General features: G+C 48.1%; 1 protein-coding gene across 5 annotated transcripts in view; it reads right to left on the bottom strand.

The window, feature by feature from the left end:
* Positions 1–3,110: 3,110 nt before the first annotated feature.
* Positions 3,111–18,653, bottom strand: part of FRMD5 (FERM domain containing 5) — a 373,507-nt gene continuing 357,964 nt past the window's right edge. For 2 of the 5 annotated variants that reach the window (XM_044662173.1, XM_044662175.1), the window contains 5 exons: positions 16,744–16,818; positions 15,837–15,905; positions 14,270–14,376; positions 4,290–4,633; positions 3,111–3,377 (listed from right to left, as the gene is read on the bottom strand). In XM_044662173.1, the coding sequence (XP_044518108.1) occupies positions 3,324–3,377; positions 4,290–4,633; positions 14,270–14,376; positions 15,837–15,905; positions 16,744–16,818 (649 nt within the window). In that variant the 3' untranslated portion in view covers positions 3,111–3,323. Of the gene's footprint in view, positions 3,378–4,024; positions 4,634–14,269; positions 14,377–15,836; positions 15,906–16,743; positions 16,819–18,653 lie in introns of those variants that run through there. The other 3 variants (XM_044662174.1, XM_044662176.1, XM_044662172.1) reach the window with 2 other exon arrangements.

Here is an 18,653-nt window from a genome sequence, read left to right as displayed (position 1 = left end):
GTAGGGTTCCATTGCCTGTGAAACAAAGGGGGAAGATTTCTGATATTTATTTTTATTAGAGTTTTTCTTTTTAGAACTTGTAGGAGCACAAGTTAGGCTGAGTAGTTGCTGGTCCAGATTCTTTTCTGGTGGTTAGTCAGCAATTTATGCAGTTTTATCCAACCGAGCCTCCTTCCTGTTTTTGCTATTCTAGCTTGAGATTTGATTGTTTACTTCTCTTTCTTCCTTATTTACTGGTGTGGGGGACTAGGTCATGGAGAAGAGGGTCCCCCTGCAGGCTTGTTAGAGTCTTAGTTTGTCTGGGGTGACATTTAAAAATACGTAAGAATCCAGTAGAAAGCTAAGAATAGTTATGGTATTTGCTGGGTGTCATGGATAGATCAGAGCCTTATCTTATTTCCTTGCAGAAAGGCCCAAATCACATTGATGAATAGTAAGTAGCCTTTGATTACAGGGGTGTGTGAATATCTTAATTTTAATTGCCAGGTGAGGTGTCTGTCTTCCTCAAAGTCCTTCCTGGACAGAATAAGACATTTCACTAAGTCTCAGCTACTGTATGTATTCCTCAAAATAGTGGAGGATGATGAACTCTGAAGCCATTAAGGGGATGCTAGTTTTTCAGCATGTTTTATAGGACTTAGACTTTGAAAGGGCCTTAGAAATGATCTAATCTGATTTAATCCTTCTGAAAGTGGGGCCAAGGAAGGTGACTCCACCCCCCTACCCCCCCCACCACATAGTAGGAAATACAGCTGGAATTTGAACCCAGGTTCTTTGGCTCTAACTTTTTTTTTTTTTTTTTAAACTCCCCCTCCTTGGAGTTATTCATTTAAATTCCAGGAAACGCAACCATGTTGCCATTTTCTATTCCATTTATATGCCTGTGCTTTTTATTATTTTCCAGGTACTACTGGAGGTAATGGGGAGGGGGAGAGAGGGGATTTCCTTGGTTCATCTAAAACCTTGTATGTTTATTTTAATCTTAGACATAACCAGGTGTCATCAGAGTGTGAGGTGCCCTTTCTCCTTAGTTTTAGCAACTGTTGCCAAGTAGGGCCGAAGGTAAGCTTTGGGGTGTGGGAGGGGGATTTACCACACTTTTCCTACACCGAATGTGTTAGGTGGGAAATTTCACTTCAGCTAAACAGTTTTTGACTACATTGTTTTCAGACCTGCTCAAATGAAAAAGAAGAGAACTCACTCATTTTCCATGATATTTAAATATTTATTTAATTTTAAAAATAGTCTTCATGGCACCAATGATTTTATGACAACTACATACTACATATGTAGAAAAAGGTACATCAATTGAAGGGAAATGTAACTTTGAATATTTGGCACATGAAAGGTTAACATCTATTTTTATGAAACTAAGAAATTCACATTTGCTGTAGTTTAACCTTCTACTGCTTAAAGACGCAGTACACTAATCTTCAGTAAGAGTTTTGTTTCCTCTGATAGACAAAGCTTTGGAAACCATTGCTTTTCCTATAATGAGATAAAACTAATTGGAAGAGGAATTGAGACCTTGTGGAACACATAGTAAAAGTGAGTTAAAAACACGACCAATACTAAGGTGTGGGAGAGACACCATATGACATTAGTGAATGACAAACGAGGTTTGTTATTCAATCTCTATTTCAAAAGTAAATCTAAGGAAAAAAGGTCATCCATAGTTTGGGGGTTAAATTCTTCTTAAAAACCAAACCAAACCAAAAACAGTTCAGTGGACAAAATCTCACAATTGGAAGTGGTGTAGCACTATTGTACCAGTAGGACTCTAGACACAAGGAACACATTAAGAAATGAAATACTGCCTCTTTAATGTGTGATGAAAACGGTCTGGTTTGAGACTATCACTTGCTGCATAGAAACACCATGTTACTACAGGCTGAGGTAGGAACACTACACTAAAAGTTAATCTGCTATGTTGCATAAGACGGTAGATATCCATGTTAAAACCAGTCCCCTCGCTCCTGGCAGCCTCTTCTCACATCGTCTACCTTTCATTTGTAGTCAGCCCCAAAGTTTTCTTACAAATGGCAGCGACTCATTTTAAAGGGAGACCAAACTTTTACTCAGTGACTCATTTTTTTCTCCCATCATTCGCAGTCTGTTTGCCGCCCTGTCCAGAGGCCACTGCCCAAAAGGGTGTTGCTGGTAGGGAGGCTCTAGGACAAGTCTTCCTGCCTTCATTTGTGCATCCATCCTACCCAATCATCCTGTTCGTTTGGGTTCCGGCATCTTTTGTCTAGCATGGAGCATGGCCCTCACATACTATGAGGATTCCAAAGGGAAATGGTCACAGATAACTTAATACCCCCTACTCCTAGCATGGAAATGGGTCTGCCGGCCTAACGTCAGGAGAAGATTTTTAATGTTATCGAGGAAAAAACAGCTTTCATAAAAACATTAAGATGGCTTAAGCAAACAAAAAAAAAAAGAAGCTTGTGCACAGCTTTGATTTTTATTGTAATCATGGATCCAATTTCATCGTTTCATTCACTGTTCGTGGTTTGGCTGAGTATGTGGCTAATGAGGAAAGATCTTACTAGGAAACTGCTCCTGCTCCCCACCTGGGGGTAATAGCAGCTGTATCAGGAACGCAGCCACTCACCGTCTTCCTTAAGAAGGTGGTTAGTTAGGCCCCAGAAAACTTAGGTATCTCTCCCTGAGATGACAGCAGGATCTTGTGCCTCTCTGAGCATATGCCTTCCCTGCATGTTCTTAGGCAAGTGCTGCTGAGGTTCCCCTCAGTGAGGATACTGGGCCTTCATTTTCCTGATGAAGAGGCTGGCCCTAAAAGGCCGAATTCCAGCACTGATTCCACACTAGTAAGTCCAGGTCTTTTACCTTCTAGACTTAGAAATTCCCCTTGGCTGATTCTTCTGACCAGGTCCTCCATGGATACTGATGTTGGAATTCTTTTGTTGGAAGCTTTTCATCCTCAGGATCGATTTCTTCTTTGAACCATTTTGTAATCAGATTCTATTTGCTCACTCCACAAAGTAAAAAAAAAAAAAGATGATTAACAAAATGGTATTTGGTTCTTAAATTATACATTGTGAAAGTGTCCTTTTCGGGTGGGTACAGAACACGTACCACTGAAAACTAAGCTGTGGTTGCTGCTACCTCTACTTTTGTCTGAAATTCCTGAATGGGCAATCCTTGGCCAGTAACTTCATTTGCTTTAGTACTTTAATACCTTTGGACCAATAAAAAAGGCTTGAAGCTTGGAAAAAAAAATCCACAGATGACTGAGTTCATGTGACAAGATACACCCTGGTGTGCACCAGGCTCTAGTCTAAGGGAACAGACTTACCCTACCCCTGCTGCTGCTGCTGCTGCTGTTTCGATGGCCCCTTCAGATGCCCACACTCTGCTCAGATTTGAAAAAAAAGAAAAGGAAAAAAAAAATAAATCCAGCTCAGACCAATTGCTAAAGGGGTGGGCTATGTGAAACAGCTTTCCAACCTATTCAAAGCAGAAGTCTGTTAATTAAAAAGTTCAGTCTGGGAAGGGAGCCTGAGCAGTTCCCCTTTTCAGAAACTGCTTCACCCAAACATTCCTCTTGGGAGGCTGCCTTTGCCAGTCCACTAGCACTCAGTAGCACCATTACGAAGGCTCCTGCAGAATACAACAGTGCTAGTCCTTAACTAGTGTCCCATCTGCCAGGTGACACTAATGCAATAATCATTTTGTTATAATAAAATAAATTTTTATTTGATACTTTTAAAATAATACAGATCTATGAAAATCAAAATTCAAAACCAGAAATTATCCTGCAAATTGGAAAGATGAAAAACAGAACCGCAGAGTCTTTCTTGAAAGAATGTCAGAAGAAAATGAGTTTCCCCAGTTTATTTAGGCCAGGACTCAAGCCTATCCCTTTCTTCTCCCGGGAAACAACCCTCCTAGGCTGCAGTGTACTTGGAGTCATGAGAGGAGGACTTATTATATGTGCCGATGGTTCCGCGATGGGTCCCATTGCTGGGAACGAGTAGCAGGTATCTCCTCGGTCCACCTGGCTAGTTAATGGGAGGAGTCATACCTTCTCAGGTGTCAATGAGCAGGCTCACCACTGAGCGGATTTTGCAGGCAAACCATCGCCTGAGGGGATAAAAGTATTGATAATGGAACTGTTCAAATTCAGGGGTCTGGCGGATATCACGGAAAAAGGCAATGTCAAGGTCAGACTCGGTAAGGATGATCAGGAGGAGGAGCAAAACAAAGAGGAGTCCCACAGTCACAAGGAGCAAACGGAGGACACTTAAAACAAACTTATTCACCTGTTCTGCCTCTGGCCTGTTGTGGCCCTGGCACAGGGCCTTCAGCTCGCCCCCCAGTGCTTCCACTTCTGCTGTGGTTGGGGTGCTGGCCTCCGATTCCTTCTCCTCTTCAATGCTGCAGGGGGCCCCATTGATCTGCCTGGAGAGCAGCATCAGCTCCAAGCTGTGCTCTGCCACCGGGGTGGGCAACACGCTGTCTGCCGGGCTGTAGGCCTCGTCCGCTATCACGGCCACCCGCTCGCTGCTGTCTGCCCGGCCGCTCCGCACATGAGGCAGGAAGGTGTCGCTGTGGGAGGTTGACCGAACTGGGGTGGAGTGCGCACTGTCCCGGAGGGATTCCAGACCTACCGGGAGGACGAGAAAGAGCAGTCATTCATGAGAGAGGAACGCTGGGCTGCTGGCTGAGAACAGGACCCAATTTTGTGTTTTGTTACAGGTCCTCGGATGTGGCAATCCACACGAGAGAGAAAACCCCATAACATCAGTTTATTCAGAAGGGACAAGAAGGAACTGTTCTTAGTCAGAAAGGACCAGTTTCCGTGAGCCCAGCTGGGCTTCCTTATTCTTTACTGCTGGTTCTATATCAAGTTAATGAATGGTCATAAAACATGAATTTCTTCCCTCGATCACCAGGGATCCTAGAACCCTCACCACCCCAGCTCCCTTTGGGCACTGGGAGCTGAAGGTACTCCTACTGCAGGCTGTGGCTTTTGGGAGTAAGACTAATACATGGGGGAGAACCGACCTCCATAAAATGCCCACTGCACATTTTCTCTGAGCGTAGATATAAAAAACAAACCCAAACACCTTGTCGTGAGTAAATGTAACACTAGTTCACCTTTCTTTGATACCTAAAGCTTTTGGCAAGTTCTTTCCCTGCAAAAGCTGTGCCTGACCTATGGTAAGAGCGTCTCATTCCGGGCTGATGCCCATCTTAAACCTGCAAGTTGGGTCTCTTGTTCCGGTAACGTTTCCAGGTCCGCGGCTTTGGTGGGCCTGGAGTCCTAACACTATAGTGATACACACGATAGGATAATTCACAGCCTCCACCAATGCACTGAGCTTACCTTGAGCCAGCCAAAGGACACGACCAGCTCAAAGCAAAGGTATTTACTAAAATGGCATGCTGGGAACAGTAGTAACAATTCCCATATCAGCCTGGAACAGTCTCTTACCAGTACTGTTACTCTTATCAGTATTGTTCATGGGAAGAGTGGACACTTGTCCTTTTACAGATAAGGAAACTGGTAGAATGGTTGCCAAACCAAAAAAATAGTTGACCACTCCCTGATGTAAAGTGGGTTATACCCCTGTGAGCCCTTTTTAGGGTTCAACCATCTCCCCATTCCTTAGGGCATAAGGGTATGTGACCTATTCGTGACCCACAATATTCTGTCAGGGGAGTCTTGACTAGTAATTCTTGCTAATAGGGAATCATTAGCTCCCAAAGCTCCTGGTGCTCTTTAGGATTTATAATATCCTGGGCAAATACTAGGACATATTAAACATTCTGGAGCAGCTGCTATATCTGCTCATTTATTCAATCAGAAACAAACATTAAGTGTCTACTATATGTCAGTCACTGTGCCAAGTGCTGTGGCTATAAAAAGCAAAAATCAATCCCTGACCTCAGTGAGCTTATGATCTAATAGGAGAAATAACCTATAAGCAAATGCCAGGTACCGGATAAATATAAAATACTTAACAGAGGCAAGGCACAAGCATGAGGAGCTGCTGAGGAAGCTTCCTGTAGAAGCGGGTATTTTAGTTGCGACTTGTGGGAGGCCAGGGCAGTCAGTTGTTGGAGTAGAGATGGGAGACCTTTCCAGGGATGGAGAATATCCACAGAAAATACTCAGAGCCAAGAGATGGAGCGTCTTATCCATGCAACAGCCGGGTCAATGCCCCTGGCTCAGAGTGCATGCTGGGGAGTAAAATGTACGAGAACTGGAAAGGTAGGAGGCAGGGCTGGATAGTGGGGATGCTCAGATGTGGTAGAAGCAAACTCCTCCCCACCCCATTTCCTAAGAAAAAAATCCATTCTCGGCTGCCCCTAGTTCTTGAGCCCACTTTGTCCATTTTCTTCACCAAGATCTGGCACATGTCTAAGCATCTGCCCTTTGAATGAAACAGTACTGAGCACTTTCTTTTTTAAAACTCATTCTTTCTAAATAACTCTTTAAGGCAGAAGGGCAAGGGCTAAGCAAATTGGGTTAAATGACCTGCTCAGGGTCACGCAGCTAGGATATGTCTGAAGCCAGATTAGGTTGTCCTGACCAGGCCTGACGCTCTATCCACTGTGCCATCTAGCTGCCCCAGGACTGAGCACTGTTGGGGGGGAGGGAGAGAGAAAATAATCTTTATCCATATTGTTCTTGTGTCTCCCCTTTCTTTCCCCCCTTCTGAAACTGCTCCAACATTACCAAATCTAACTGCCACATCTAATGGCTTCTTGGTCCTCTTCCTTCTTGACCTCTGCAGCTTTTGACACTTGATCACCTTCTTGATACTCCCTTCTCTGTGCTTTTGTAATCCCACTCTTGGTTCATTCTTTGCTGGAGTTTCATCTAGGTCATGCCCACTAACCCAGGGCATCGCCCTCTCCTTGGCCCTCTTCTCCATTTATACTCTATCCCTTGGTGATCTTCTCCATCCCCATGGACCCAGCCATCCTCTGCTTATGATTTCTGAGTTTTAGCCAGCTCTCACCTCTCCTACTGCCCAGCACCAAGGGGATGTCCTATAGAGGTCTTAAACTCAACAGATCCAAAACGGAGCTTGTTTCCTTTCCCCAGATTTCCCTGTTACTGTGGAGTCCATCAAACTCAGTCACCAAGACACGGGATCTTACCTCTGTAACATCTCTCTAGTGCGCGCCCTTCTCTCCTCTGCCACCGCCACCACCTGGGGCAGGCTCTCTGCCTCTTCTGCACAGATTACTCCAAGAGCCTGCTAGTCTGCCCACTCCGAACCATGTGCCATTGAGCCATGAAGGAGCTCCGCTGGCTCCTGATGGCCTCCAGGATCAAATAGAAAATAGCCCTTCGTGACCGAAGCCCCCTTATGCCTTTCCATTCCTACGCCTCTCCCACTGTGCCACCTAGTGACATGGGCTGTTCATGGTCCCGGGCATTTTCACTGATCGTCCCCAAATGCCTTGAATTCTCACCTTCCTTCTGGCCTTCCCTGGTTTCCTTCAAGTCCCAGCTAAAATCCTGTCGTTTAGAGGAGGCCGTTCCTGGTCCCTCTTCATCCCAGTGTCTTTCCTCTGCTGTTTATCTCAGATTTATCCTGTATACCACGTGTTCGTGCACAATTGTTTGCGGTTATTTCCACCATTAGACGGTGAGCTCCTGGAGGGTAGGGACGGGCCTCACCTTTCTCGGGTCCTCAGGCCTTAGTACAGTGTCTGGTCTATAGTTGGTACTTAAGGAAGAAAAGTCCCGGGGACTGGGAAAACTGAAGATAAGGGCCCTTTCTGGAGACACTCCAGGTCTAGGCACCAGGGTTCGGATCCACTCTAGGTTGAGCTCTGCTGGGGCTCTCAAGGAAACAGTCGAATCTGAGGGCAGGGCCTAGTCTGGCTCTGGTGGCTCGCTATGGCGGAGAAGGGAACAGGGAGCCCCGTGAACCCTTGGTTTACTGGTGATAGCTGTTATGTAGAGACGGTAGCATGGAATCCCTGCAAAATACAGGGACAGCCTCACCCAAAGTTCTCCAGGCTCGAATCTTTGAGGAATGGCGTTGGGGAGCCCTGCCTGGGGGAAGGCTCAGCCAAAGACTCTCTGGGAAGCCCAAGTGTGCCATCAGGAGGCTCCTGAAAAAGCTGGCCAACAGCTCTGAGTGGCTGTGTTTGTGCTGAAGCCTCCCCACCCTGTCGCCCTGGTCTGGCGGCCGTGCCCGGGTGGCCCTGCTGCATGGGAAGCTCTTCCAGTTCCCAGCTTTCTGCAGCCACAGCATGGGGACCCGGCCCCGAGGGGTCCTGGATCACACCCCCCCCCAAAGTCCACCCGGGAACGGACGCAGACCTCCGGGTCTAGCCTGGCACGGTGGCTGTTGGTCCGTTTTATTAATCCGCAGGACTTTCCCTTCAGGACAATCTTATTCCTCAGGCAGATGGAAGAGTGACTGTGTATAGCCACGGGAAGAACCTGTGGGAACGGCTTAACCGAGCCCTTGAACCGCTCCTGAAAGGTCTTGGGAAGGAGAGAAAAGATGGATAAGAGAAGAGGAAGATGAGGAAAGGCAGGCTGTTAGGGCGGGACCGCCTCGGCCTCGTCTCCTGTCCGGGCTCTGAACATTATCATACCTTATAATAGATACTAAGTATAGTTCTGAGGCAGAAGTGTGGTAAGGCCTAGGCACACAGCTGGGAAGTGTCAGGCTAGATTTGAACACAAGACCTCCCATCTGCAGGCCTGGCTCTAACCATGCCAGCTGGCTGCCCCTTAGGCTCCTTCTACCTTCACTCTCTCGGCCAAGTGCCACAGCTAAAGCCTCTGTCCCCGGCTCTGCGGGGGCTCCCAGCAGGTGTGTTTCACACTTTCACACCATTTAATACCATTTAAAGCACTTCCGCATCTTTTCTCTCAGGTATCTTCACAGCTCTGGGAAGCAGGCAGGGCAGGCGGTGGTGATGCCCGGCTCTTCCCGGCCGCCTGGGCCATGTTGTCCACGGGGTGTCCTCGGCAAGGATCCCCCAGTGGCTGGCCCTTTCCTCCTCCAGTGGAGTAAGGCAGAGGCCAAGTGGCTCTTGCTGACTCCAGGTCACGCAGCTTGGGCAGCGAGGGGTGGGCCTGGCCTTCTCCCCCCATCCCTTCCTTCCGTCTCCCCCCTCCGCCCCCGGCTTGACTGGAACAGAAGGTCCCTGGCAGTGCGCCTGACCCCTGGCACATTCCAGGGCAGCGTGCCCAGACCGGTGCAAGGGCAGCAGAGCCCCTTCGTGCTTCCAAAGCCTCTAGTGGTGTGGATCAGCGGGCCGTGGCAGCAGGGTCAGCCGGGTTTGGGAGGGCAGGAGGAGGAAGAAGGGAGGCCGGAGGGCATGGAGTCCACGTAAGGGCATCCTGTCTGCCTGAGGCGAGCCCCGGCCGGAGGGTTTGGCTTTGGCCATCCTCAGATGTCGGTGGCTGGGGGGAGGAGGAGGGGAACCAGGAGAGGGGGCTGCCCTCCCTGGGTGAGATCTAGGGGTCTGCGGCAGGGAGGCGCCCGGGGCCGGGGCATTTGTTACCTCGCAGACCGTCCTCCGGGCCGGTAGCGGCCTTCGCCGTCCCCAGGGGCACGACCCCCAGGAGCTGGGCCCGCAGCCTGGGGCCCACTCTCAGGATCCGCACGCTCATGGGCCGCTGACAGTGGTTGGTCATCCGGAGCTGGACTCGGACTTTGGTGTGAATCTTTATCAGGCTCTTTCCCATGCTGATCCCCGGGCGATGGACGGTCCCTGCTTCAGGCCCGCTGGGGAACGGGGGAGCCGCTAATAATGTCGGTTATTGTCCCTGGTCCTACCCTAGGCAGGCATTTTATCCAGATTCTTATAAAGACAACCAGAAGCCCAGATATGTGAAGGGGCGGCTCCGGGGAGGTGGCCGTGGTGGCTCCGGAGAGGCAGGCGATCTGTTGGCGGCTTCTTCACGGGGCAATTTTAGATAAATGCTGGCATGACATCTCTTTAGCAAAGCAGCAGTTGGTTTGAGGCTGTGCTTGGATTGGCCCAGACCAGTAGCTCGACCCAGTAGAAGAGCTCCCTGGGCACGTGTCCGCCCCGGCCTGGCCGCTGGATTCCCCCGTAAAGTCTTTGAGAGGCATTTCTGGTAACATGACAGACTTTAGCTCAAGGATTCTGTTTTGGGTTCCCTTTCACTTAAAACTGATGTTATCACTCACTAGAAAAGCTACATTTCCAGATTAATTCAGGATCATCTTGGAGGGAACCAGACATATCGTTAAGCCACCTCCCCACGCTATCGCCGTTTGTCCTGCGAAGTGTGTGGAGTCGCTCAGCCGGGCAGGATAAGGTGGAGGGCTTTGGGGAGCGTGAGGAGGGGCCCCAGCCTCAGAGAAAGGGGATGCCTCGTCCACGTTCCTGACGTATTTTCTGAGTCCTCCGCCATCCTGACCCTTAGGAAGACGGAGTCGCCCCAGGCTGGCCAGGCCCAGGTGACCTTGCTGCTGGCAGATGGGTGACGTTCCCTTCCTGGGAATATCAGCAAAACAGAAGTTGTTGTCTGTCCCCCCCCCCCCCCCGGCTCCCTCTAGGGTCTCCTGGACTCCCCATGAGCCACTTTCGAACTGCAGTTAATCCCGGAGGAGCCCAGAGCCCAGAGCCCAATTTTCTAACATCCACTCGTTCCTCGGGATGTTAGCTGGTTTGCATCTGGCCTTTGGTGTCTGAGCCCAACAAGATGTATCCGTGCTTTTGTGGTGGTAGCATATCCTCCCGCCCAGTTCCTCACAATAAGGGAAGCAATTGGGTTCCTGGGGCAGAATTCCGGGGGGACGTCTGCCCTGGAGTGGTTTTGTGTCCAAAGAACTCCTGGAAATAACCCCTTCTCCCTTTAGTTTTTATAGTATTTACTCAGCTATTTAAAAGCCCAAATATTTTCCTTTCTCTTCATGACTAAAGGAAGCAAGTTATCTGCCCAGATTCTGCCTGTGCTTTCTAGCCCTCGCTCTGCTTGCCAGGACTCAGAACCCCCCTTTCACTGTGAGCCTTAAAGCTCGAGTCCTCTGTTGCACCCACAACCATGTTCTGGCTTCTGGCAAATCTGGGCTTCTGGTTGTCTTTATAAGAATCTGGATAAAATGCCTGCCTAGGGTAGGACCAGGGACAATAACCGACATTATTAGAGTGCTTTACACCTGGCCAACATCCGGAAAACATCTCATCTGCTCCTGCCAGCAAGCCTCTGAGGTAGAGCTGTGGAAGGCCACGAGGGGTCCTCCCATAGGACGGCCCTCTCGTCCGGAGGACCATCTTTCTTTAACTCTCAGTTCTGAAACAATTTCCACACTGAACTCTTCTCCTTATCTTTCTTTGCCAAAGACCTAACCACTTCTAAGAGGAAACGGCACAAATTTAAGAAAGAACACTAAGGGTTCTAGGACACGAATGGGCATGGCGACCAACTTAGAGCAGGGATGCCTGAATTTAATTAAAGTTACTAACCTTCACGGAATTGAGTGGCTTAGGAAAATGATTCTGTACAATGCATGTCTGATGTTAGACGAATCAAAACTGATACCTAAACTATCATGTGAACATTATGTTGTTTTTTTTTTTAACTCATGTCTTAAAATCAATAACTACTGATTCTAAGGCAAAAGAGCAATAAGGGCTAGGCAATTAAGGTTAAGTGACTGGCCTAGGCTCACACAGCTAGGAAGTGTCTGAGGCCAGATTGGAACCCAGGACCTCCTGATTCCAGGCTTTCAGCTCTATCCACTGGGCTACCTAGCCGCCAAATGCCTCTGTGCTTTGACTCATTGTAGGATTTTTGCCCCCTTAGAGGGGGCAGTTTAAAAGGTCTTAAGTAGTGGGAATGGCTCCCCTAAACTGGTTGTAGAATTTGAATATGTACTGCATATTTATGTATTTTACACAATTATAATTTTGAATAGTATAAATTAAAATACATGTGACTGCTTTGTGTGTGTATGTGTGTGTGTGTGTTCCAATATTTGCACTAATCAGGACCAAGCTGTGCTATAAATTGTGATTGAAAATGACTTCTCTCTGGCAAAGACTGGCAGGATTTCTGTCCCTTGGATTTTCTCTGACTAAGCAGATATGCTTAGAATTAGAATAAGCTGATCAATGAAATTATCTAGTAGGCTTGTGCCCAAAATGCAAAGTAAAGTATTTTTCTTCCACATTACCCACAGTTGTTATCATTTCCATTTTGGAAATGAGAAGACATCATCAGTGAAGTTAAGGAATTTGCCTATGATCACAAAACTATTAAGTATCAGAAGTAGATTGACTACTGAGCTACATAGTGTCTTGTTTCCATTTTGCAGTGGATGGAGCTCAGACTAGCCGTTCTATTTAAATCCCTGTATTCACAAATTGGTGAGCAATTTGAACCCATGGAAATATTTATCCAAAGCCCTTTCTTTGAACTTATATGTCATATTTTACTTCAGTATTTGAAATAATCTATAATTTCAAAAGGGATCTCTCAACCTCTTCAGATATAGAAATCCCTCTATGATGTAGCAGATGATCTCTTTTTAAAAAAATTCATTTATCTGTTTGTTTCATTAAAATCCCCAGTTAACTTCCTCCTTCCTTCCTCTCCCCATACTAAAGAGGGTGGCATCATTTGACCCAAAAAAAAGGTATATATATATATATGCATATACATATAAATAAATATAAAACTATATCTTGTTTGTTTCTTTTTATCAGTTGCTTCCCTAGAGGCAGACATGTATAAGTCATTCTTCAAACAATATTTCTGTTGCTGTATATAAAGTTGTCTTGGTTCTGCTCATTTCACTCTTCATGATTTCATGTAGCTCTTTTCATATTTTAAATTTATTAGCTTGTCATTTCTTCCTTCTCAATCATATGCCATAACGTGTTCAGCCTTTTCCCAATTGATGGGCATCCCCTTATTTTCCAGGTTTTTTCCACCACAAAGAGAGCTACTATAAATATTTTAGAATATCTAGGTTCTTTTCCCTTTTTTCTGATCACCTTCAGAAAAAACCCCCAATAATATTATTGTTAGGTCAAAATGTATCCATAGTAAATAGGTATCAAGTGTACATTTATATAACCTACTGGAATTGCTTGTTGGCTCTGGGAAGAGGGAGGAGGGAAAGAAAATGAATCATGTAAACATAGAAAAATATTTAAAAATTAAAAATTTTTCAAAAAGACTACACACTTAAAAAAGGTGGGGGGGATTCATAGTTTAGAAATCTTTGGGCACAAATCTAGATTGTTCTCCAAAACGGTGGTATCAGTTCACAGTTCTGCCTCATGAGAGATGCTGTGGCGCAATAACTAATCACTTGCTGAGCATCTCGGAACTCAGGCTCCGCCAGTCATTCTAGACAAAGCGGCGGGTCTCGTGCTCCATTGCCTCTGAGAAGCCACAAGGAGGACTGGAAGAGGATCCTGCTGGCCCCGCAGGGACTCCCACTACCCAGCAGTAGCCCTCTCTGGCCTGCACGTGTGCATTTTCTACCACATCACAGCAGCCTTCTGTCCTGGAAGCCGTTGGGAGGCATTCAAGGCCTTCCTTATCTGAGCCACGAGTCTGGCGGAGGTATCTAGCCGATCGGTGGAAGGGAGGACAGAAGAGCTCGCACAGGAACAAGCTGGTTCTCGACGGCGTTAGCCGTGAAGCCCGGGGTGAAGGCAGTGTTTGGAATGAGCCGAGCACATGACCGTCCCATTAGCGCCCTTCATCGCTGGGTGGTCCTCAGTTTCCCAGAATGAACCAGATCCCAAAGCCCCGTGTGGGAGGGCCTATCCCTGGGCCTGGAACACTTGATCCGAGGAGGAAAAGGACTTCCCCCGTTTATTCTATTTGGCTCCACAAAGATGGAAGCGGGAGGGGGCAGACCGACACTCACACCCCTTTCCCCAGCGTTGCGGGGTAGTTTTCATCCTTGATCGTCCAAGGCCTTTTCTCCTTCTTCCTAAACATTTCGCAGAGGTCTGGCAGATTATAGTCATTTAACAAATATTTCATCACGGGGGTCTCATTCCTCTGAGGGAGACTTGGAGCTGCTTCTGATGACACACCCCGTTTTCAGAAAAGCAAGAAGCGCTCACGGGCTCAAAAGAGAAATCCTGGCAGGCTTCCCGGGCTCTGCATCTGGAAGGGGCCTCCCAGGAAAACGCCCCGATGCGGGCGCCGGAAGGCACCAGCCCGCTTGCGTGAGCCCTGGCCTTCCCCACTCCGCCCGTTCTTCCTGAGCCACGTCAGGAGGCGCGCCCCAGATGCCCACCGCCCCCAGGAGAGCCTCACCTTCCATGATGGAGATGTGCACGGCTCTTCGGCGGGTCCTGGGGACGCTGCTCAGCCTGGGCCCGTGGGTGATGGAAGGGCAGCTCCGGCTGGGAACCATTCCGGCCCTGAGGGGGGGAGGAGAACCTGTTAATCCCGGAGCAAAAAAAGGCGGAAGGGCCGGGAGGGATTGTGGCTGGGGCTCGAATTTTCAATTGTTTTTCAGACTTCTGACTCTTTGTGACCCCATTTGGGGTTCTCCCAGCGGAGATACGGAGATACCGGCAGGTGGTTTGCCATTTCCTTCGGCTCATTTTACAGATGGGGAAACGGAGACCAGCAGGGTTAGGGGGCTGCCCTGGGAGACCCAGTTAGCTACCTATGGGCTAGAATGGCCTGGCCTGCTTTTCTCTGGGCTCAGGTCCGAGACAAATGCACAGGGAAGGCCCCAAGTCGCTTCAGGCTCCACCTCTCCTCGGGGCAATTTTGTACCCACACTAGTCAATTCCTGTTGGGTCTAGAACTCCTCTGGAAAGTCTTTCAGCATCTGGCCTTAATCCCTCGTTGCAGTTTTGCTGGATGTTGTCCCCCTCCTTCCCCTCCTTCCCCCCTTTGCAGTCGGGCTGAGCTTGCCTCTTGCGCCTCCCCACCGTTCTCCGTCCATGGGAAGCATTTCCTCCTCCTCTCCCTCCCAGACTGCAATTGAGGCCCCATTTTCTGGGGGAAGCTCTTCGTGCCCTCCCTCCCTTCTGTTTCTTTCTGTGTCCACGACCAGCAGGCTTTCTATGTCCTAACAGGCGCTCACTGTCTCTCTTAGATAAAGGCAAGCTCCCTGGAAGCAGGGGATGCCTGTGTCCCTAGAGTCTGGCACCGAGCCTGGCCCGGCAGGAACATAACACCTGGAGAGACTGGCTCTGGGGTACTTATAGAACACTAGAAGTTGTCACCTGGGGCAGGGAACCGGGCTCTGGAAAAGGCCCTACCTCAGACCCCCAGGAGGGGGCCGTGACCCAGCCTTCTAAGAGAGGCAGGCGGGCCCTTTGTGAGGCGCTCTGGGCTCCCGGCTCCGGGCACCCCGGAAAACGTTACCTGGACCAGCTGTGTGAGCAGGCTGACAGCTCCCGGGCTATGCACTTCCGAAAGGAACCCCATCTTCTCCCCCGGACCATGCTCTGGGCACCCCTAGGTTGGGGCCTCCTGCTCTGGGTTCCCCTCATGTCCGGCCTGTCCCATGACTGGAGACAACCTACGTCAGGGACGCCTCGAGGCTGATCCTTTCATTCTAGACAGTTTTCACCCAAGCAGCTCGTGTGGAATGTCTATGACTCGGGCACTGGCTGACGCTGGATGCCCACAGAGGGGGAACACCATGGCGTGCTCTCCCTCTTCCAGGAAGACCGGAATTCCTGGGCCTTTTCTGGGAATGCCGCACAGTTTAGCCAGAACCTGCCTCGCCTCTGGCGGGTGGGACCTCTTTCTCGGGGGCCTTCGTGGGGTGGGTGTGAGGAGGAGGGGATCCGGGACCCCCGGCTTTTGTGCCCCCCACCCCCCCAGGTGCTTGGGAGGGGAGGGCCCCTGCTCCCCTCACCTGTGTATTTCTGGTGGCTCTCTTTTGATCTTGGCGCTAGATTCCATCACTTCCTTTGCCACTCGACCACTGAAAGCAATTTGAGAATAAAAACGGCAACAAGAACTGAAAAAAAACCCTTAAAAGGCCTGGGTCGGAGCACTGCTGTCCCCATCTCGCCAGAACGAGCACGAGGTGCTTCCCCCCCCCTTTATCCTTGCCACAGTCAGGGTTGTATGCAAAGGGGCCACGTGGTGATGCCAGGGGACGTCCCTGGGAAAGCAGAAGAGAGAGGTCGAGCCCAAACAAAACATCCAAACCCCCAATACTAGCCGACACTTATATTGCACTTCACAAAAATAACTCCCCCCCCTTTTTTAAATCAATTACTCATTTGGGCCTTGTAGCTACCTCTCAAGCCTAGTGAGGTGGATCAAGCCTACCAAGAAAGGGAGGCAGAAAGAAGTTTAGTGACTTGCCCAGGGTCACCCAGCTAGCGAGGTAGGATTGGAGTTCTTGCCTCCTGATGTCAAGTCCAGGGCTTATGGTAGGAAGCTGTCTCTGAGCCACAAAAACCTCCCTCAGCAGAATGGTACCCTCTCTGAAAGCAGGGACTATTTTATGGGTTGTATTTAAATCTCCAGCAGCTAAAGGACTCCTTTATAAAAATGTTTGAGAGAGCCTAGAAAGCGCAGAAAATGGCAGACCAAAGAAGGGGCCTGTCGGTCTGGGCCCTCAAACAAAGGACCGAAAGGCAAGAAAGCGCCCGAAGCTCCCCTGGAAACCCAGAGACGGAATAACGAAGGTGAAAAATGGGGGCTGTCAGCGGAAGCCTCTCTGTTGGCAGGGCGAGGGACCCCAAGCGTCTGCCCCTCAGAGAAGGGTCTGAAAAGAGATCCATGAACGGTTACTTACTGTCACTATTTACCTGTATCGGAACCGGCTCCCTTTGAAGAATAAGTTGCTGCTGGAGACGGTGCGGACCTGGCTCGACTTCTCCAACCTGCAGCAAGACACGGTCACGATTCAGGCCGAGGAAACATAACTTTTCCAACTCTTTTCAAAGTCCATTTGAAGAAAGTGCCAATTTTTAGGGGCAGAGGGGGGAAGTGAGGTCCCTGCTCACGGTCTTCCGCCCCTTTCCCTCCTATAAGAAGAACTAGAAGACCATCCAAAGGAGGAGGAGGCAGGGAGGAATGTGGGCCTGTAGGCACCACTCGGCATTTGAAGCTAGAACCATCCATGAATGTGTGTGATTCTGGGGTCAAGAATAACGATCCAGGGGAGAAATATTTGGTTTGGAGCCCAAAGACCTCAGTGAGACTCTCAGTTCTCCTCCTTATTGGCTTTGGGTACCACATTTTACCTTTTTCAGCCTCAGTTTCCTCATCTGTAAAATTAGGGGGTTGGATTAGATCAGGAGACCTTAATCAATCAATCAATCAATCGATTGATTTTTTTGCATTATGGACCTTTGGTGAAGCCCTTTCAGAAAAACATTTTTAAATGCATACAATAAAATATATAGAACTACAAAGGAAACCAATTCTATTGAAATAAAGATGTACTCCCCCCACCCCCACCTAAGTTCATGGACTCTCTGAAATCTGTCTATGTACTTCTTGGAGGGGGAAACATGTCCACAGACCCCAAATTAAGAAGCCATAGATTAAGATGATCTCTAAGGTCTCATCCAGCTCTATAAACTCTCCTTCCTCTCTTTCTCATATACCGTTTTTTCTTTTTTAACCCTTGTTTTCTGTCTTAGTAACACCTCTAAGAAGGGTGAGGGCTAGACAAACAAAGTTAAGTGACTTGCCCAGGGTCACACAGCTAGGATAGGTCTATTGGAACCCAGGTCCTCCTGACACCACTGTGCTACTTAGCTGCCCTGTCCCCATACCATTTTAACACCCATAAAGCTGAAAAACCAACAGAACGCAGACCTTAAGCATCCAGAATTTTAGATCTAGTAGAATCAAGAACTGTTCGATCTAGAGGGATCTTAGAGGGCATCTAGCACAGGGGTTCCAGCCCTGGGGTATGGTTAGCCAGAGGTGAGTAGAAGAAAATTGTCAGGAGGGGACAGGGAATATTTGGTTTAAAAAATAAACTATCGTTATCCTATTGAAATATTCTCAGAGTAGTCATGCTAGTGAAGACAGATAACATTGCTGAATTAGGATTCTTAATCCTTTTAACTAGTCCTCAATTAAATCTAAAGAAAAAACAAATTAGAGATTGAACCTTAAATGTGGGGTTCTCTTTCAAAAACTATACTGACAGAGGCAACTAGGTAGCACTGTGGAAAGAGCCAATTCTGGAGTCAGCAGCATCTGGGTTCTAATCTAACCTCAGATACTTCTTGAGCTATGTGACCCCGGGCAAGTCACTTAATCTAGTTTGCCTAGCCCTTGCCCATCTATCTTAGAGTGGTTCCCAAGATAGAAAGTAAGGAGTTTTTCGTCCCCCCAAAAAACTATACCAGAAATGAAATAGTTATTTCATAAAAAAAGAAAATCAAGGGTCTCACTAATTTAGGTGACTGTGCTCTGATAAAACATTTAACAACAACAACAAGGATTTTGATACTAATTCATTTTTCTCTTTGAAACCTAAATTATTTTATTTCTTATGCACAGATACAATTTAGTTTCTTTTGTACTGAAAGCCAAGGTTGGAAATTGCTGATCTAATCTAATACCCTCGATTTGGAGAAAGGAAAAAGTGACTTGTTCAGTCATCCAGCTTTTTTTTTTGGTATCAGTCTATACTGTGATGTACCTGAAAAATAAGTAGACACATGTTTGGGTGGGGATGCCCAAAGAGCCAAATGAG

The sequence above is a fragment of the Gracilinanus agilis genome, chromosome 2 (assembly GCF_016433145.1).
Source record: "Gracilinanus agilis isolate LMUSP501 chromosome 2, AgileGrace, whole genome shotgun sequence".
NCBI classification, from domain to species: Eukaryota; Metazoa; Chordata; class Mammalia; order Didelphimorphia; family Didelphidae; genus Gracilinanus; species Gracilinanus agilis.
This window is presented reverse-complemented; position numbering and strand designations above follow the sequence as displayed.